We start from the raw sequence: 22153 nt of genomic DNA, 5'->3' as shown, positions 1-22153 counted from the left end.
GTGTCCTGCAGGATTTAGATATCACCCTGTGTCAACACACCTGAATCAAATGATTAGTTCATTACCAGGCTTCTGCAGAACTACAAGACATGTTGAGGAGGTAATTTAGCCATTTGAATCAGCTGTGTTGGATCAAGGACACATCTAAAACCTGCAGGGACACCGGCCTTCAAGGCCTGGAGTTGCCCACCCCTGACTTAGGTTGCCTGTAGGTATAAAAGTGAGTGCAAATGATTGTCGCTTTCTGTTAGCAACCTCTCCAGAGTGTACTCCGCCTCTCACCCCACATTAGCTGGGATGCTACAGGCCCTCCCGTTACTCCGATAAGGATAAGTGGAATAGAATGGATGGATGAAACTTTGCAGACTTCCTGTCACAGCAGCGGAAAATTCTATTTAAGGAGGAAAACGAAATATGCTCAGAACAGGGTGAGTGTGCAATTGTGAGGAACATGGTGAAACTAATTTACCAGGCCCCCGATGAAGTGTGGAACTAAATTTACTACAGTTGACTGAATATATAGTTTCACAGACTATTAAAATGATTTGCACTTATATTGCCCTTGTTCAGCCTTAGCAAGGTTTTAAAAGCAGCTTTGAAATGTGTTTCTTATTCAAGGACGTAGACACACAAACACATACACCAATGGCAGTGAGCTGACATGTCTGCTAAATTAGGGGTCCATTTGTCTTGCATAAAGACACTTTGTGGACTCTAATCGCAAAGTGGATCGGCCTCTAATGGCATGGCTAACTATGCAATTAGTGTGAAAATCTGCAAACATGCAAAATCAAAATTAAAATCTAATTAAAATCAAAGCTTTTGCTACATCAGCATTTAGATGTTTTGCAAGTTTACCCTTCAGTTGCTACCATAACAACATGTTGTTCACTTTTTCCAGGTGGGGTTTTTGCTACAGTTAATTCCAGGGTTTTGATTGTCTTCTGCTTCTGGTTACCTGCAGTTATCCTTTATTTGCATGATTAGGTCAAAAGTTTTCATTGCACATATTAAAAGAGCTCTTTGTAACTTTCAGCCTTCAGGTGACACTGCCAACACAATAACAGTTACAAGTTCCCTTTTTTACTCATTCGTTTATGAAATCTGTTATGGAAATGAGTTGGTCTCAGGTGGGTACAGCACTGGGCAGCTCACTCAGACATCCATGGGGTTAGTCAGGTCAGGCACGCACAGCCTCGTATGCCATGCACCCAGACAGTACTTGCTAAAGAGAAGTTGCCATGGTCCTAAACAATAGTGGTACTGCTGCTGTGAGAAGTGGAGCACCTGCCAGAGATTTGATAAAAAGATGATAAAATGCTACAGTTAGGTAATCACCACATCTTTTTTTGTGCGTATCAAGCATCACCTTTAGGGTTACTTGAAACTTTCTGCTTGTTGTACAGATTGTCCTTTGTTGTCCGCATACACACTGATTTTTCCCCCCCTTTAAAAAAGTATTAGCACTCTTTCTACATTCATATGCAATATATGCATGCAGAAACACAGACACATAGTGAGACCTAGCCTTGAGTACATTTTGACAGGCTATTAAAAATAACTGTAGTACAACCGTTGACAGGCCAAAACCAGCCAGCAATTTATGGGCATAGGACAAGTCAGCGAATTGCACTTGTGTGACTTAGATGTGTGTGTATGTGTGTCGGTGGAGCGGTCATGCTCCACTTCACCTCTTAACACCCACGTTTACCCTGCGAATACACTCCACACCTCAGCGCCAACTAGCACGTCAGAAAGGCTCGCCGTTCAAGCGTTCCTGTGTGTGTGCTCGAGAGGTTGGACGTCCAGCTCCTGCTCCACTATTGTTGTGGTGTACCCTTACCTCAGTGCTGAAAGAGTTGCACAGCATGTGTATTTTTGTATCCTTTTCTTAAAGTATGCATTTGAATGTGCGAGTGTGCGTTTGTGTGTGTCGCATTGGTCGTATTGTGGTGAGCCGTGACCTCACCACTAACATTTCGGTCACATGCCTTGGACACCGGTCAGTGGGTGTGCCGTGTGTATTTTCTCTGCTTACGTTGAAACCTTGCGCTTCTACGTCACGGCAGCGGGCTTTGACATTTTGTCATTCTTCTGAATGGGGTGGATGCTAAGCGGATACAAAATGACAAACGGAAAACCAGATCTGTTTTGGGACTTTCGGGGGAAGGTGGATATCGATTCAGCATCACTGAGATCACAGCATGGGTGTGTGGCCTTTTGGGTTTACTATGTGCGTGAGTTACACGTAACTCATCATGGATTTTGTCTGAAATATGGGTGAACTTCTTTCTGGTTAAGGCCTTCATTTGCTTTTCTTTTTAAATCTTTAATTCCCTAGTTTGTCATCCGATGACATCATCCATTCACAATCTTTTTGCAAGAGCTCCTTATTTGCTTTCTATGTAGAATGAAGTTTAAAGCGGGCAGCTGAAGTTCTTTGTGCTTTTCTGCTCACCCTACACAAGCTGTGATGGTTAACCTTCTGAGAAAAACAATATTTTTGGTGTTTAATTGTACTTTTCCTCAGTGGGATGTTCAAATAAGCGCAACCACTCTAGCTAAATGATTTTGGCTGGTCCAAATAAACACGCGTCAATCATCGTGTTTACATTATGTCAAACCAGGACTCAAAACATTTATTCTGGAAGAGTCTTCTTTATTCACACTGATTAAAGCTATGTGGGTTTTTTGTGCTTTTTAGCTTGTCAAATTAGGTGCTTAACATTTTTTACATGTAAACACTTCTGCACAACGTGCATGGAAACATACTTTTGCAGCTTTGTTCCAGAATGTAATTATGTCCTGGGCCTAGCTAGGTGCAACCTGGCTGCGGCAGGGTGACCTTTCAATTTAGAACATGTGACATATTTATTAGGAAATATTTTGGGGGAATATTTGTATCGCTTAAGAAACCCAGCAAACTTGGTTTAATTCATGAACGAACCCACCTCATGCAAGATAGGTTTGGAAGTTGTTTTCTTTGATGTCGCCTACGCCATCCACTGTTTCGCGAAGCAGCTCCGATGGATGCTCCACTTTATTTTTAGAATCGGAGAACGAGGAGGGAAGAAGGCAGTGCTTTGGAAAACGTGGGTGGGCACATGCTCTCTCTCTCTCGCTCTCTCCTGTATATAGTAAAGGCTCTTTGATGGAGACTCCGTCATACCGCAGTTCGCTTTTACGCAGAGAAGATGAGCTCACGGATAGCCAAATCCAAACCGGCGATGAAACTGATGGTGGTGAGTAACCAAAGTGTTTGCAGCTCCGCTCCTTGGATATGCTCAGCAGTAGAGGAGCACTTTATTCTGAAGGAATGGCTTTTTCATCTTCTTCTTTTTCCTTCTTTTTTTTGGTGTGTGTGTGTTTAAATATATTAAATTGCTGATCCTTAGTTGGATTTTGCGATACATAGATTCCAGATTTCAGAAATTGGAATAAATCTGGAGATCTGTAGTAGTTTGGCATAATTTGAATACAGCGACTTGCATGTATTGTCGTTAAGGGCTAGATAAGGAAAAGCTAAATATTTGCCAACCACATGTTCCCTCTGTGCAGCACGCCTCTGTTCAGGTACTTTGATGATCCCCCATTAATGACAGGGCCAGTTATTAGGCTGTGCGCCACAATCGAAGTGTACCCCTAAATATTGTTCGGTCCTGGTATTTGATGCTGCGATGATAGGTGATATCGGGCTTTAATAGATGCATTAATATGTGAGCATATTGTTGCTTTTCAGACTTGGCTGCCTTTCTCCATATGAGACTCATGTGACAATCTAGTTTGTGTAGCTGCTGCATGAGTTTGCATCCCATTTTATGGTGTGTTGTTTCTAGTTTATGCTAATAGCAGAAAGCGTCAGATATATTAGTAGTATGTTTTAGAGCTATGTTAGGATTACATTTTTTTTTTTTAAAGAGCTATTAAAGTAAATTGTCCAGTGTTGTTTATATTGGGATTTGTTTGCTTTTGGTAATGAATGAAGCTCATGTTTTATTCACTGCTCTGTGCAGCCTCTACATCTTCAAACACGATCTATAATTTTCTCAGATAAATTAAAGTTGACTCTTGCTAGTATTTCATTGCTTTTAATACAGCGTGATTAAAATGAATAAAATGTTATCCTCCAAAAGCAGAGTGGCACGGTGAATTCCCAGCAGATGGTACAGTGCGTCTGACTTTACACCATTTTGCTCTTTTTTTTGATGTTTGCCTCTGAGCTTACATCAGTTGTTTCCATTGGTGTGTTTTGCATGCCGTCCTGTGTCGGGGCCTTTTCAGGTTTTGCATATGTTCATGTATGCTCAAGATAGGTATCAGTCCAGAAACAGATAAAACTCTGTAGCTCCAAAACATTGATCTAATATCCTTGTGGCCTGTGCTGTTTGCGTTTGTGTGAGAGTGCAGGAAAAAGAGAGATTTTTTTTTTTTTGCCAAGCATGGTCAGTTAGGAAGATGTGTGTCGTTTGTGCGTAATTCAGCGAACAAGCCTGTGAAATAGTAGTTTATATGACCATATAATGTGATACTCAGTACAGATTAGTTCCTCTAACTCAGTGTAGCCTGTCCTAAAATAGGCAAATATTCTGCTCTTTTGTTTATGCATCGTTCAGTTAGTCGGCCAGTACATCAGTCATTTGGTGAGTAAGACGGGCAACTTTCTGGCAACTGTTTACTCAGTCAGTCTTGACTGACAACATCCAGCCAACATCTCCATCTCCTCTGAATCCACCACATGACATGCTTGTTTGTCTGCCTGTCAGCCAGGCTTGGTTGCAGTCTGTCTGAAAAACAATTCTGTGGTAAATGGACACTGCAATTTTGGGTCTTAAATACACCTCCAGCACCTGTGTGCTCTTCCTGTTGCACAGCATACTCCTCACACATGTGCTTGTGTTGTCTCCAGAAAAAAATTGTTTGGGTCCTTGCCCAGCATGATGCCAGTGGAATAGTTCATCCTGTCAACCTGCTTTTATGAAGGTACATGTTTCAATATGTAAACAGTCATTTTCTTTAAAAGGGCAAAAATAACGCACCACTGTCAGAGCAGCAGGTAGTCAATCTGTTGTTGTTGTCAGTGTGTCAACATGACTGTTAACCAGCATGGTTGGATAATCCTACCTCTAATCTTCATGCAGGGACATGCTTTCTCCCCCTTTGTTATTATCCATTATCTACTATCTGTGTTCTCTTTATCTTTACGCCACCTCCACTTTACGCTCTGCTGTGGCCGTTGGCATTAGCAACAGCAACTTCCTCAAACATAGCCGCAGGTTCACACACAGGCTGAAGAAGCTACAGACAGCTCACTTGGCCAAACACTGGAGAAAGGGTGAGGAATGGCGGGAAAAGACAGAGTCGGGTACCACAGCAACATGTTTTAAACAAACAAGTGCAAATGTTTATTCAGAAAGCAACAATTGCCTCCGAAGGTTACTTCCATACACCTAACTTCCCGTTTCCATCAACAGTAGGTATTGATAGCAGAAGTTTGTGTGTGGGAGCCTGGGGTGGCTAGGGAGGGGCGGGTGGGATGGAGCAATTAATGGATACAAAGAGGAGAAAGAGAGCCTGCTGTTTATCTCTTACTACTGTATGAATCATTCTAAAAACAGCATGACCGATATGATGCAAATTTCTGTAGTAAAAGATTACCTGACATTAGATGTGTAAGAACACGAGAACAGTTTGATTTATTTGGTTTGGTTTCAGCAAGCAGAGGAATAAAAACAACCACAAATGTTTAAATTAGTAAAAACTACAACAGTCCAGATAATCACAGAAGTAGAAAAAGTAAGGTTTCTACTCTGGGGCTTGGGCCCCTCCATATGATCACAGCATAAAACTACAGGATCTGGAGAAATTGATGGAATAGCTACGAGATACTTGAACAGCGCTTGTTTAGAGGCACAGAGTCAGCCATTATTTCATTGAATCCATTGGGGACCTTTAGAAGAAAAATGTTGTGCTGGTGTAGCAACTCAAAAAAGTGATCAGATTTGGTCTTAAATAGCTCAGTTATTGCAGAGTTTTAACTAAAGAACTATAAAGAACTTTCTCAAATAACAGTTCCATCACTGGGACAGTTTGCATGCTTGTGTGTTTATCCAATGGCCCAAATATTTTCTGTTTAACATTTTTACAATAAAGAGAAAAACCCCAGCAAAAATCACAATGAAAGGCTCCTTCAGACTGAGAAAGATTTTTGCACGGCAGCACGCTTTCTGGGTTAGAGCGTCTTGACACAATATCCACGATAAACATTAGCTCTCGTGCATAAACGACTCAGTAATTTAGGTTAATCTGTAAAATATTCTAGCAGCCAGTTAGAGATTAGAAGTTTCTCCAGCGTGAGAACATGGTGTGAGCGCACCGAGCAGAGACTGCTTGATGTGGTGTGGCATCGTGTGTCGCATAAGTGAAAAAAGACACTGACCTGCGCACACACCCACAGAGGCACACATGCATGCGCAGGCACGTGCACACACGCACAGGCTGGAATCCCCCCTCAGACCACCTGCGCTCTGCAGTTAACTGAATCCATGTGCCTGGTGGATAAGCTGGTGCAATGTGGTTTGATCCCTTTGTGCCACAGCTCTTCTCCTCATGCCATGAATTTAAAGCTGACCTCAGGCAAACCGAGCACGGAGTCTGTTTTTTTGCGCTGCATTTCAGCATAGTTCAAACTCTATCTGCAGCAAGTTAGTTAAACACTGTGGCTAATTTCTCCTGGACAGATTTTTGACATTTCCACGAGCAACACAAAGTATTGTGTTTCTGCTTCATAATGCAATTGTGATTTACTAAATCGCATTAAAATTTCCCAACCTCTTTTTTAAAAAAACATTTGAATCACTTTATCCTGTAGTTTAACCCTTCGGAGCACATCAGCACAAATGAAATGCATTCGGTTAGCGATAGGACACTGATTTTTTGCCTTTTTCGTGCTAGCTGACCTGTTTGACCTCACCTCTTCACAAACAAATTCAGTCAGAGAGGACGTAAAAAAGGCCCCAATAAACTGCTTTATTTCAGCGCAATAGATATGCACATAGTTCCAGTCAAAGTATGTCATCATAGTGATAGATCAGTGACAGATAAACAAAACATGAAAAGTGTGTGCCTCTGCTCGCTTAATCTCAGAGCCAGTAAATAGCTCACTGGATTGGGTATCACTTGTGTTGAATGTTGTGGGTAGCTAGCACAAGTGAGACGCTTTTGAGTCGCTATTGATCCAATATAACCATGTCTGTCACCACCCTCTACAGCATGGAACCCACTCCCGCTGTTTGTTTTGTCTTTATTAAAGAGAAAACATGTCTTAAAGCAGCACATGTTCTCTGTTAAAGCATTGGTAGAAACTTCTCCTCATAAACACGAAGCTTTTTGCTCAGCTCAGTTCAAACGGGATTCGCTGGCACAGATTATATAAGCAAACTATATCTGATGAAGCGGGTTTATCCAGTATAAATATAGACTGTTTTATTCTCACTTTTTAGTTTAATCCACAGAAATGTGGGAACTTTTTGAGCCTCCTTTTCCAGCAAGCTGTTTTATGGCGTCGCTTGCAATCATTTACATGTAGCAGCTGCTCTGCCTTGCTCAAGGGCTTTTGCACTGGAATGTTAGAAAATTATCACCACCTCCATACCTTAACCCTTGATTTTCTCCTCTGAGCTGGCTGAGCTCCAAATAGGATATGTCTCTTGCTAAGCACTCCTCTGATGATGCTAACATTATAATTATGGCTGTCAGTGGCCCCTAGCTGCTGTGTAATTTAGATTTCCCGTGGTCATCCATGATGTCATCAGATGGCAGCTTCTAAGGAGACAGACGGGTGAAAAGTTCAGTATCTTTCATAGCTGTTGATCGATGGAGTCACACGCTCCACAGGACGTCCATCCCAGTGAGTTAATGTTTAAAAAGTTGACATTTTCTCTTCTTCAGTAGCAGAAAGCTACCGTGCTGAGTGGTTTGGATAATTTAGTGCTGCCCATCAGAAAGTGACCAGAAAGCAGGAAGTGCCTTAAATAATGTCCAGAACCTTCTCTGAAAAACAATACAGCGTACATGCAGTCAGATGATCTAAGAGATAACATCTGTATATGCAATAATCTTTCAATACGGAGTTATACATCTGTTCAACAACTCTAATTGTTGTCAAACACTTGTTATACTTTATGAGGTTTGGCCTTGAATTTTACTTTGTTTTTGTTTTTTTAAAGTCTGCTACATCTGTTCCTCAGGCCTCTGGTTCATTCACTTTGAAGATGACGAAAGCATTTGTGCACTGAACACATGTACTGTGTAGCGGTGCACTGCACAGCCGAGGCATTTCTCAGACCAAACCCAAAAAGCATCATTGTACTTTATTTTATTCATTTTTTTTTTACCTTTTATACATTTCCTGTCACTGCTTTGTGCTCGCATGTCACAGATTTAGGCAAATCAAACTTGTTTCACAAAAAGTACTAAAGGCAGGACAACAAGGACAGAAAATAAGAAAGTGAACTTTGGTAGATCAAAATCAACAAAAGGTGCATGAGAGTCCAACAAAACTAGGTACTAGCGCTAGACATCAAAACCTAAACTTAAGCAGGATGAAAGGGATGATAGGGATACAGAGGGGAAAGACAGGATTATACAGTCTACATGCAAAGAGCACTAAATGACTGATAGAACACAGGTGAAACTAGTAGGGAGGTGGAAATCAGTTACAAAGGTGGTAAAATAAAGGCAAAGACAGCAACTACAAAAAAGATACAGAATGAAGCAGATTGTTAAAATAAAGCAGGACATGACTTTAACTGTGACGCAGAAAGCACATATAGACAGACAGAGGGAGGGACAAGCATGCACATGGCGAGCTATTGTGCCATTTGAAGGATTTCTGAAACAAAAGGGGCAAGCACTTATCACGGGCTCTGACCGAGAGTTGGACTGTCCTGCCAGTAAACCACACCTGGATGATCCAGGTGATCCTCTGTTAGTCACTCAGCATACTCCACTCTCCTGTTTCTAAATCAATTGGATTTGGTCTCTGGGCTTAATGGAGTGTATATACACATTTCTTAATTTAAGGAGTAAGACTATGATTATGGGTTTGAATCCTGCTGGGGCCACCCAGACTACAAACAGAGTCATGCTACTGCTCAGCAAGTCGCTGATGAAAGCCTTCCACTGAACGTTCGGTGGAAGAGGTCGATAGGTTTTGCTGGGAAAAGCACTGCGCTCTCCAGGCTGTTTGATGTTAGGTTTCTATTATGGTGTGCGAAACCCATTCATCTATTTTTGCCGTCTTCCTCCGTGATGACCATTGGAAAGGGAAACAGAAAAAGATGACACAAATAAAAACGAAACGCGTATATGCAGGGTGCACGTAGAGTAGTAGTGTGGACGTAAACGCAGTGACGCTTAGGAAAAAAACGTCAAAGTCATTTGTAGAACGAGCAGTTTGTTCAGTAACATGTGGCAGGATAGGGAAGTCGCAGCTGTACTGCACACTGTTTCTCCCAAACTCACACCCACTCATAAACGCGTAGATTTCTGGTGAAAAGACCTTTTTTCTTTTAATTCTTCAATATTGATTAAAGGATACAGAGGCAGTCATCATGTAACACACACACACATTCTGGTTTTCCAGCGGTCCTATAGTTGCATGCTCATTTACACAAAGTCGACTGTTTTTTGTGGCTACGAGTTCTAAGGTGAACTGGATAAGCACAAATGCATGCACGCAGGAAGGAGATCAGTGGTGTGCTGCGGGTAATCTGTAGAACAGAGTGGGTGACTGTTTTGTATTCTGGTGGTGAATGGGGAAAGCCCAGTAACCTCCAACAGTACTCTTTATGAACGGCAGCCAGGAGACCACAGAGCGCACAAACCAGCTCTGAGGAAGATGGTAATTGGACATGAACATCGACCAACACGCACACACCCATATACACACGCACACGCACGCATTCCTGCATGCTCGCACCCCTGCACACACAAACATGGGAGTTTTTTTTTAGTTGTTTGTCATACAAATTCATTTATTTTTGAAGATGCACACATGATATGAAGCAAGAAACCACATGCAAACACACACTCGCACACAATACAAGACGGTCTATTGTTGGTTAGTCGTCCAAGCAGTGAGGATATATCCGGGCCAACGGGAAAGTCCAAAGAACCAATGGCTAAGGGCCTTTGAGTGGAAGAAGCCTAATGTGTGACATCTGGTCTGCATGTGCCCTCGACCGGCTAGATTGGCTCCATGTTAAACATGCTCACCAACTGATATCTCATATTTTAGAAATGACCCAAGCGTTTCAGTTTTTGCCTAGGCGATGATACATGGGCTTGTTTTTGTGCATTAGTTACACAGGCTTGTCAGAGCCTCGCTGAAAACCACCCACTTTACAGAGTATCCATAACGATGGGCTGCTTTTGGGTGGCTGAGGAGAGTGTGGGTGTGGTGTGGATCTTAATCTGGGGCAGTATTAAAGTGCGATAGATCACCTCTGAATCACATCAGATGCTTTTCAGCTGCAAAGCAGCCGAGCTTATGGGGCTGCCGGCATGGGTAGGGAACTGCTAGTGAGGGCAGAGAACACAAGGCTGCACAACTAATGCCTGTAATCCTGTGTCATACACTTCTTTTATTTCAATGTGTAGAAAATTTTGGCATGACTGAAACATCTGAATTCATTTAAAAAGCTTTGGATTAAAGTCAAACAGATGAGAAATGATGCCAGAAGGCCAATAAAATCATTTTGATCCCTTTATTAATCCTAAAAGTTGAGATCAACAAAAAGCATTTACTGAAAATAATGACGAGTTGAGGCAAAAAAAAGGGACGTTACTGTCCCGAAAGTTTAAAATACACTGCTGCTATTCTTGAAAATTTGTCCCTATAGAGTAATCAATTTCAGGGAAACTAGTCTCCTCTGATTTTCTGAACTGCACTCTGAAGAGGACCAGAAAAAACTTCAGGACCTTATGTCCACCAGGAGCTTTACTGCTCTGACCTTGCATTCAACTCATTCTTACTGGAATCTTTGGGTTGGCGAGTGCTCCAAAATATAAAAATATTTGATTCTTTTGCCAAAGTGAAGCTGTTCACGAGATGGGTTTCATTAGAGATTTTGTCACTGCTGTTGAGTCAGTTCCTGAAGTGACTTGCTTTCTTTCTCTTGCAGCTTTTGACAGCTTCTCTCTCCTGGGCCTTTCAGCAGCAAGCTGAACAACTGACGTACCTGCACCGTGACCCCGCGACATCCGCATTCCTCACGTGTAACCAGTGCCCACCTGGCACAGCGGTGAAACGACACTGCACTGCCGACATGCCCACAGAGTGCCAGCCCTGTCCTGAGAGGCATTTTGCCGAGAACTGGCACTGGGGGGAGAAATGCCAGTACTGCACCTCGGTACGTATGAGGCCATCAACCTAACATTCAGTTCTAGTTTTTGTTCTTAATAGAAACTAGGTCTACATGTTTCACAAGGCCGATAATGGTTCCTTTGTTGTGTGTTCAGCACCGTGACTGACTGGTTTTTGTGACAATTACTGGATTTTGTAGTAAAAAAAGATCTCGTCAATGTATCGTCTCATACTTAAAAGAATTTCCCAGAGCTGAAATCAAAGATTGGTCAGAAATTATGCACATACCTTTAGTTTTTTCAGTGGTGCTTTTATGTGGCTTTGCTGGTGTCTTTTCCCAAGATGCATGACCTTACTGTTTACTTATGTTTTGGTGCTGCATTTGTCTTTTTTTTAAGCCAGTATTTCCACTTCAGTTTTTGTTACTAAAAATGAAAGTCCCAGTTTGCTCATTGTGGTAGAATGATCTTCCCCCAGAGTTTTGATGTTTCTCCTCTGCAACTCCAGATAAATTATGCAATCACCGCTTTTTCATGATACTCCTTGTATTGTTAACATGCCTGCTTTGTGATGCTTTTACATTTCAGTTTTTATCTTTCCAACAGACTAATATGATATTTGAGACAAGTTGCAGAGCAGAAGCATGATGTTCTTCATGATCTCTGTGTAATGCGTTGGTGTAAACTGCTGTGCTGTTTATAGCAACACATGCAAATAAGCTTTTACTTACATTTTCTGTGCGTGTGCAGCTTTACAGCTTCACATGTGTGACCGTCATCGTCTCTGTGTTCCCGTTTAGGTGTGTAAGGAGAGACAGCTAGTGAAGCAGCAGTGCAACAGCACTCATGATCAGCTGTGCGAATGTGCTCCAGGTTTCCACCTAGTGATAGAGTTCTGTATCGCACACAAGGCCTGTTCACCTGGATATGGAGTGGCAGCTTTAGGTAAGAGTAACATCTACATTAAGAATATCGCTGAGACTGAGCAGTTTATATAGAAACTGTTTGAAATACGAAACCGCTGGTTAGGACAGCACAAACACTTCCACAAAATGCTTTGATTTTTTTTAAACTGAAAACTGATCAGAAATTCTGCAAAAGGCAGTTAAGGATTAATACAATCCTAAATAGATAATGATTTTTTTTATCAAATTGCTACTGAGGCCCATTTTCAGCAGCTGTTGCTCTGGTGCAACATTTTGCAAATTTATTGTTCTACAAAAAAAATCACCACTTCTTTCACAAACCACCATTTCCTGAAGCTGCCAGTCAAGGACCTGGGAGGCATTTTGCACTGACTCCTCCTGCTTTCTTTTTTTGTGGTTAACTCAGACTACTTCTGTTAAGGCAGCGGTCTGTGAAGCTATTGCTGTGGTCCTGCAACTAGCCAAATCATTGCTTGTTTAATGAGAAAAACTGTTTCCAGCTGTACAAAAGGCCGCTCAAGTGGAAAAATGGGCCTCTGCAGATGTTATGTATATTAAAAGCAATCAATAATTTATGATTAATGGCAATCATTTACAACATTTCAGACTATTTTCATATCATATTAAATATAACAAATGTGTTTTTCCTCCTAAAGAAAGGAGATTCCAGGGTGACATCAAACCTTTGTGTAAATTGGACTGAAATGAGTAGATTGCTACCAGAAAGCAGGAGTGTAAATATAAGACTCGCGGGCCAGAACTGGCCCGACAAAGACTGCAATCCAGCCCACTGGAAATCTTTGGAAAATGTGAAAAGGAGATGATTTTTGAATTTGAATTGTATTTTTTATACATTTTACAGCTTTTCCTGCCGATAAAGCGCTCCCCCAGAGCCATCCATACGCCACCAAAGTAATGAAATAACAGATAAAAAATTCAATGACAGAAAAATTCATTTTTTTAATGATCTACTATAGAATTTTTTTTACAGTAAAATAAATAAATAAAAAAAAAATTTTTTTAATGAACAAAAACTTTCTGTGGTGACAAGCTGTCAGAACTTTTTTATTTCTTACAGTATAAGCAGTGGGAAATACAAGTAAATAAACTCTTTCTTTCATTTACTGCAGGATTCCTTTATCGGGGGGAAACACTCTGTTATACTTTTTTAAAATAAATAATCAGATTTTATATTATTATAATATTTCACATATCAAATGTGTAGTTAAACTGATAGGAAGGGGTTTTCACTGGTCCAGCCCATTTAAATTCTAAGTGTGCTGTATGAAGCCCAGCGTGTACAGTGGAGTTTGATTTCGCTGACATCAGGTGTCTGTAATAGCACAAGAGAAAATTCAGCCTGCATGTAAACTAGACAGTTGTAGTGGTTTATCTTAGTGAGTAAACATGAGAAAAGTGCAGTATGTGTGCTTAAAGGGACACGCAGTCTGTGTGTCACTGTAACAAGTATCTTTTCTTTGATCTTCTTTCGATCTCACAAATTTCCCGGGCGGGTTACACTGTACTGGCCTGTCAGGAACTTTGATAAAGCAGAGAGATGCGTCAGTTACATTTTCACATTCTGATATGTTCTTAATTATGTCACCAGACACAAGTTTTTCTTCCTCTTCTTCCGAATATGTGAACCAAACCCATTCCTGATGAGCATCTCCCTTTTCACAGAGAAAAAACTTTTTAAAGTGAATCTTTCTTTCTTAGAAATGTTCTACTTCTCTGTTTGTGTATCTTCCTCACAGAGGTATTTTCATCATCTCCTGCTCTGTTTCCTGGCATTGAGAGGCTATCAGGGCTTTTGATGTAGCTGTTAAAACATGCAGGCCCATCTTTGTTGTACTTGTGAACTAGAGCGCTAGATGTGTGAAACGGGCAGTTAAGTTGTAGCTAAGAACAATCTTAACAACTTTATCGCTACATATGCACCATTAAGCTGACTAACTGGCGCATAAATGCATTTGTCCATGTTGAGAAAAAGCAAAATAACTTGATGATGAATGTTTCTGAGTCAATAGGAGACCTTAACGAGTTAGTCATGACATCATAAAGTGTCTGTGCAAATAAAACAGTCAAGTATGTCCTGAAGGTGTGAAATATGTAACTATAGCCTTTCTCCACAAAATGTATCTTTATGTGTTCTAACACTGATATACAGCATGTCTGACCTGACGCAGTCCACTTTAGTCTGTGTTCATCAAACCATGAAAACAAACTGTCTACTGGCATCACTCAGAAAATTAGAATTCAGGTTACTTTGTGTCATTCAGTGTGCGCCAAAAGAACCACAGCAAATGTATATATCGTTATAATAGCTATAACTCATTTCCTTTGATTCCAGGCCTACAAAGCTAGCCGTGTAGCTTTATCTGTGACTTTTTTTTTTATCACATCCTGTAGTGTTCAAAAGTTTTTATGTAAATCAGAGAAGCTAAATCAGAGTGTTATGAATATTCTATGTCTACATCCCTCAGATAAATTATTATTTACCCAGTACGGTGCATTTGTATGGTGTCTTCAGTTTTAAAAGTAAGCAATAGATGATAATGTGACATTTTGAAAGAGTGAAAGCACTTTCTCATTTGTTCCTTTTGTACCTGATAATGCAAATTGTAAAGCATAAAGAGGAAACTTGAGCGATGAGTCATCAACTTATTTCGTCCTCCCTGTGCTTCCTCTTAGAAATAATGTGATGCAACAGTTTCTAGTTTCTCCGGCAGTTTCAACTCAGTCAGTGTGATGATGTCTCAGACTGTACAAAGACTTAAAATTATGCTGTAGTTTCTGTGTATATGTATATGCGATGGTCCATGCATGTCCATTGGTTGGCATGAGGCTCCAAATGGACTTCTGCGTAGTAGCAGTTTACTACAACACAGCCAGCAGATTTTAAAGAACTGTAATAGGAATTACTATATATCTATCCTCACCAGGCACTTTGTTAGGTAAACCTTGCTGTTGCTGGGTTGGAGCCTTATTTGTGGCTTACATTCAAGGAGGTGTTGCAAACATTCCTCAGATTACATGTTGACATGACAGCATCACACAGTTGCTGCAGATTTGTGAGCACCACATCCCAAAGGTGCTCTACTGGATTGAGATTTGGTGACTGGCCAGTGAACTCACTGTGACAAGATGTATTATCCTGTTGGAACACCTACCAGAAGATGGTCATAAAGGGGTGGACATGGTCATCAAAAATAAACTGTGGCATTTGAATGATGATCAGCTGTTACCAAGGGAGCCAGATTGTGCCAAGAAAATATCCCCACAACATAACAGCACCAACAACAATCTGAGCCACTGATACAAGGCAGAACGGATCCATGGATTCATGATGTTTACATCAAATTCTAACCTTACAACCTGAGTGTTTAAACAGAAATCAAGGCTAATCACACCAGCCTACAATTTCCAATCTTCTGTTTTGGTGAGCAAATTGTAGCCTCAGCTTCCTGCTCTTAGATGAAAGGAGTGGGACCCGGTGTGGTCTTCTGCAGCGTAAGAGGTATGCAGAAGAGCATCAGATATGCCTCTTGCCTTCCTAAAAGCTCAAAGACATTTGTTCAGTCTCCTCTGACCATTCTCTATAAACCCTAGAGATAGTTTTTTGGGGAAAATACTTGGACCGGTCTGCCTTGCACCAACCATTTAAAGCCATTGAAATCACCTTTCTTTCCCTTTCTGATGTTTAGTTTGAACTCCAGTTGCCATGTTATTCACTGACCAGATATGTCTGTTAATGAGCAGTTAGACAAAGAACTGATAAAGTGACTGGTGAGTTTTTAATGTTCTGCAGCTGCGAGAGTCCATGCAACTATCATTCATGCTTAAGAGGTATTGTGTCCATCAACACCTGATACAGTAACCATGCGTCAATATCATAGTGGATATCCAATCTGATATTTTTTTCAGATTCCTTCCTTAGTGTGTCAGTAGGAACTGTTGGTGAGAAAGTCTGATTTTAAGCATACCAGTGCACAGAATCTGGTATTTGTACTGGAACCACAGCATAAACTAACACCAACCTTCTCATGACTTCATGTTAAACTTTAGACCAGAGTCCAGAAATCACAAGGATGAAACAACATTTTCCATTGATTGTGGTTATCATGTGACCCCTGCAGTACTTTTTTCCATAAATTCCACTGACCTTAATCCACAATCAGCAGACATGAGACAGCAATTTAGGGGATTCCCCCCCCCCCCCACTGAAGCTGAAAGACTTATTATGTAATGCCTCGAGCTGTGGTTAAACCACAGGATGCTGGGTCAGTCTTCTGACAACACAAGCCTTTTATGACTCCGTCCTTTTCCCCTTGATCTCCTGATTGTTTGTTTCTGGTTAGAATTCTTTGTCATTCTCCGAATGGGATTTGCTATGTGGTTCATCTGTGTTTTTGGAATCCGATCGATATGGTAGACAGTACGGGGGGAGGGGGGAACAGCGTGCAAATCAACAAGTTTTTTTGCCTCTTCCATGTTTGTTTGATCATTATATTGTTAGGCAAACAAGTGTTAGATCATCAAAATTTCCAAAATACCCAAGATTTATTTTTGTTCAACATTTATTTAGTCAGGTGACGACTTCCTTGATTAAATAAATCAGCAGTAATTAACTTGGAAACCAGTTTTCTAGAGCAGACTGAACAACTGCAGCATCAAAAGTTGCACACAAAACTACAACTACAACTACTAACAATAGTAGTAGTTAATATTATCGCTATTATAAGCTGTCATTATAATAAAACCTTGGTGAACAACAAATGAATGAATGAATCGAATAAGTGTTTCACTTTTTATTCATACAATGTGTTTAATCTATACATGTCTAGAGTCTTTAGTCAATAACTCGTAAACCTCGTATTAAATAAACATTAACGAGAATATGTGCACCATTAATCACATCTAAAGCAATTTCTTTTAGCAAAGTGCTGAAATGCATTCTTTAAATTTTTTTCCGCAGAGGAAATTCTGAGAAATTGACATTAAAGTCAGCAATAAAATATAACCGTCATACTACAGTTATAGGCTGTCACGTTGTCATCTGACACAGTACATGCTTTGTCATGACTCGTACAGGAAACGTTTTTGATTTTTTTTGTATGCATATAAGGCGATGGTTTCCTATTTGACGATATGTTTTCAAGAAAGGACACATTGTACCATAGTTGCGGGAAACTAATCAAAGGTTAAATCTGAAATAAGCATGGCTTGTCGTCCCACGCACTTTCACTTCAAGATCAAAATAAAATGAGGATGTGATTACTAGTTCCACTTCATGGACTGTCATGCGTGCTGATGGTCATATACCAGAAGTTGTGATGGTTTCCTGTAATGTTATTGTGGCAACTGTCAAATGAGATTATAAAAAAAAAGTCATGTATCTAAATATAATTTTAAAGTCACAGCATATTATAGTAAATCAACTGTAAAATAAAGTTCTCAAAACATGCCTATGTATTACTATTAGAAGTGGCTTTTGCTGCAAAAAAAAATCAGCTGACAAATCACATTGCAGCTAAATCACATGACATCATAGTAAGAGCATGTAAGATATAGAATGAAGGCGGTGTAGTGACTACGACTGATATGAGTCATTCTCTGAAACACGTTCTCATTATGATGAGCTTTCACATGTCTCTGCGGTTCTTAGAATCACATCTGCTTCTTTTTGCGCTTAATGGTGAAAATGGCTGAGTTTCAGATGAAGCTGTAGATGAGAAAAAAAAGCTGTGGTTAGGTGCTTTCTCACATGCTCAGAAGTGTCACTTCTATCACTTTTCATTTGCAAAACTTCTCTTTGTAAATCTCTTCCAGGTACGCCAGTGAGTGACACAGTGTGTGAACTTTGCCCTGATGGTCATTTCTCCCCGGGTGGTTCCTCCACCAAGCCCTGCCAGCCTCACACAAACTGCTCAGAGTTGGGCCTCAAGACACTGAGATGGGGCACATCCACTACAGACAGCCAGTGTGGCACTCCGGACAAGAAGGCAGCTCTGGAGTGCTCTCATCACACTTTGTGCCAGACTGGTGAGAACATACGCGCCGTCATGTTGGGTATGGCGCTGCAGAAAAAAATCATATGGAACGTTTTAGGACTAATCCTGGATTCTGGGTTGATCATTAGCACAGTGTTTATCCAACACACACACATAAATGCACGCGCACACACAGACATGCACCAGTGTTGTTGAGTTAACCTCAGCTGTCAACAACTTAAAAATCAACTTGAAGTGAATTATTTCAAACATGTGGTCATTTTCACTCCTAAAGGCAGGGGATTTCCTCGGTCAGGTTGGCTGTCCAGATTCCAATCTTTTGCAAATTCTTGCGTGCCTTAAAACCAACACAGCAGCGAAAAGCAAAGGGTTGAATGCTGGATGTTTATGGCATTGTTGTCAAAAAGACCCATGATGGATCAATTACCCCCTTTAACTGTCACATCCCCAAACACAATAACAGAGGAAACTGAGTCAAACACGAAAAGAGACGCAAGGCACGCTGGTTGCTCTTTGTTACTCAGACTTTGACTGTGACAGATGCTGAAGGATAATTTGAGATGAGAAGCCGCAAGTATGACACTAAATTCCCAGACCGTGAGAAACCACAGACACTGGAGAACACACACATGCAGATGTACAGACCCTGGCACACTCATGTGCCACACTTAGACGAAAACACACAAAGCTGTGGTCCCTCTGGGAGGGTGATGCTCTCCTCAAACATTCATTCACAAATTGCCTTCCTGGTAACTACACCACCGCAGAGTGCCTGCTTCAAATCCTGGAACAGCTTAACAGTGTTTTTGAGCATAAAATGTAAAATTGAAAGCAGTTGGGATTCCCAAAGTCGGTGTTAAGCCACCAGGAAGTCACTGTCAGTTGTGGAGCGAGCCGCAATTACATCACTCATATATTACTGAAATGAGCAACATGAAACATGAATTTTGGTGTAATTTCACATCATCTTTAATAAAAAGGATGTGAAATTGCACATCATATGAAGTGTGTCCGGTTGGGAGTGTCCTCAGCGAAAGCAGGAGGAAGTATGTTCGCTTGGGTGCATTAGAAAATATAGAGCAACAGACTTGGCTACAGTTTGGCTTGGCTAGTAGGAGTGATGCCAATGAGGAACAGAAAGAAAAGACATCTGTGGTTCTCCTGTGGTCAAATTACAAGGCAACACTCTAAACATACGCAAAACACATGCAAACAAACACAAAAAATATGCAGAAGTAAACTGATGAAATAACATGTGTTGAGATCCGTTATATCTAATTTTAAACTTCCTTCAATTAGGAAAAAAAAAGAAAACAAAGTTACTCTATGTTGTTATCCCAGATTCCCAGTCATCCTTATTCACTTGCAAATTGAGGTTATTAAAGTGGAGACTACGGAGTCTTTGCTGTTGATTTTATGGTTGAAGAGTTGCAGTGACACAGATGAATAAGCAAAACATAGTGAAACTGTTACGTCAGTAAACATAGTGTGTAATGTCAGTTACACAGCGATGTCTATTTAAAGTGTGCAAACATGCGGTAATGTGCCACCACAAACTGTCGTGGAATCGCTCCGCAAATGTGCAATTGGGACTTAGTTGGGAACTTCTAAGGTTAGTTTGGCGTTATCTACAGATACCGATTTAAACAAGGGGAGAAAAATAAAAGATCTACAACCAGTAAGACATAAATATGTTTAACATAGCTGATCGCACTAAGATGTCAAGCTTTGTACTAAAAGCTAGGCCATGTTTGGGCAGGTGTCCCTCTACCAGCCCGCTTGTCATACTGGGATACATAAGGCCAATGGTTTGGAATTTACTAAAGTTGTTTTATTACTTGTGAACATTTACTCATTTGTAACAGGCAAAAAATGTTAATTTAAGCAAATGGATGTCAAGCATCACCATCCAGAACTTTTGTGCATGTGTGTGTCTTCAAGCCCACTTTCCTTGTCTTTCCAGATGTGACTCTTTGTGAGGAGGCAGTTTTCCAGTCGCTAGCCTCGCTGCGACTTTCCTCGGTGCCCCTGGAACGACTGTTGGACAGCCTTCCTGGGAAGAGGGTGGATCGCAAGAGCCTGGAGAGGCTGAAGAAGACCTGCTCTCCCCAGCAGCAGGTTCTCCACCTTCTGCGACTGTGGAGGGAGCAGAACAAAGACCAGGACAAGCTGTATGGCTTCATACAAGGTATAAAATGAGATTTACTAAAATGCTGCACCAGCACAAACTGGGTTTTTGTTTAAAAAAAAAAAGACTCAGTGGACCCAGTTGCTCATGTGCTGCTGTGAGTTTCTTTCTCAAGCTTCAAAATACGGGGAGGAGAATATTTAAATCAAGCAAACAAACTGACCACACATATGAGCAGCATCTGAGTGTTGTGCTCACATGCTATTTTGCCCTGTTTAACATATCTGTGCGCTATTTAAATTTTTGCATTGGTGTACTAATGCAAACATACTTTATCTGAAGGTGTGAACCACTGTGAGAGGAAGGTCTCCCGCTGCAGCAGTCTAAAAAACCTGACGCTCGACGACCTCATGAAGGTAACGAACAGCTTGCCAGGAGTGAAAGTTAAGGAGGCGGATGTCCGGGCCGTGGTCTCTTCTTGCCTCCCCAGGCAGTACATTCTGCAGCTTCTTCACCTCTGGCATAAAGCAAACCACAACCTGGACCTGCCAAATGCTCTGTCTCACAGTCTGAGGGTCCTGCGCAACCAACAGGCACCACGTTATCTGCTCAAAGGCCTGAAGAAGATCAGCCGCATTATTGGAACCACCTCGGCACAAAAGATGTTTCAGAAGATGTTTGTCAGTATGCTTCAGGATGGATTGTGTTTTAAAGCCCATAAGCCATTAAATGAATAAGCAGTAGACAGGTACGAATAGAAACAACCTAAAGCATAATTAAACACTATTTCACTGACAAAAAAGGGAACATTAAAAAGATACACAATGAGCAGGGAGGTGCATTTTTTTTGTAATAGTGAGAGATCTTTATAATATCAAAGCTATGCATATACTGCCTAAAAATGGTTTTTCCTAACTTTAACATGGAAGGAAAGATGGAAAAATAAATTCATCTTTGCTTCTCTGATTTTTGTGTAATCTAAACGAGGCACTAATAACTTCACCCTCAGTCCACGGTAACCGTCCGCAAGGAAGAATCTGACAAAAAAAAGAGGTGTTCACACATCTGTGTACTGAATACGGATGTAAACAAAAGGTTTTTGAAAAAACAAAAAAGATTTTTTAGAACTTCATGACTGGAGTCTGTGAAAAATTAAAAAAAAATGTTATTTAAGATGTAAATATTAATGCTATTTTATAGAAAATGGTCCGGCAGATGTTGTTATTTTTGCTTTCTCGCTGTTTGAGAGGAAGGATTTGGTTTCATAATGAAATATTTTTTCTCATTTGTTGGTGTGTTTCTTCTGGACTGCTGACAAGCAAAGCTCATCGTTATTATTTTGTAGTTGTCACTTATATGAATGTACAAAGGAGTGCAATTGTTTTCTATTTAAAAAAGTAATTTTTACTTTCTGAACATGTAAAGGCTTATGTTTATTACTTCTTAGAAATACTGGATTCCAAATGCTGCAAGTTAATGAAGTGATATTTGTTTTATATTTTTATTGTATCGCGTTTTTACTATAAGTGTATGATCTTTGTTGTATATGTGCCTGACTGGTCCTTTTTAAGCTTGTTTAAGTTGTGAACATTGATGAAAAATGATCTGACTAAATTCAGTGTGTAAATATACATTGTTTCATTATAAATATGCAATGAACAGACAGATGATTTTAGTCTTGTGATTTCACAGCAGTGTTAAATGTATGAGCTAGTATATCA

General features: G+C 40.6%; 1 protein-coding gene across 2 annotated transcripts; it reads left to right on the top strand.

Moving 5' to 3' along the window:
* Positions 1 to 261: 261 nt before the first annotated feature.
* LOC116329427 (tumor necrosis factor receptor superfamily member 11B-like) lies at positions 262 to 22095 on the top strand. Of its 2 annotated transcripts, none has more exons than XM_039619152.1 (6): positions 262 to 428; positions 11184 to 11411; positions 12165 to 12309; positions 18123 to 18335; positions 20268 to 20492; positions 20775 to 22095. In XM_039619152.1, exons 1-6 carry the CDS (start codon positions 348 to 350, stop codon positions 21167 to 21169), a joined length of 1287 nt encoding a protein of 428 aa, XP_039475086.1. In that variant the 5' UTR covers positions 262 to 347; the 3' UTR covers positions 21170 to 22095. The 2 variants fall into 2 exon arrangements, with proteins under 2 accessions (XP_039475086.1, XP_031607302.1); XM_031751442.2 differs by lacking the exon at positions 262 to 428 and adding an exon at positions 3029 to 3242.
* The last annotated feature ends 58 nt before the right edge of the window (positions 22096 to 22153 follow it).

Source organism: Oreochromis aureus, linkage group 11, assembly GCF_013358895.1.
Source record: "Oreochromis aureus strain Israel breed Guangdong linkage group 11, ZZ_aureus, whole genome shotgun sequence".
Lineage (NCBI taxonomy): Eukaryota > Metazoa > Chordata > Actinopteri > Cichliformes > Cichlidae > Oreochromis > Oreochromis aureus.
The sequence above is the reverse complement of the archived record's forward strand: the minus strand, read 5'-3'. Positions and strand labels throughout refer to the sequence as shown.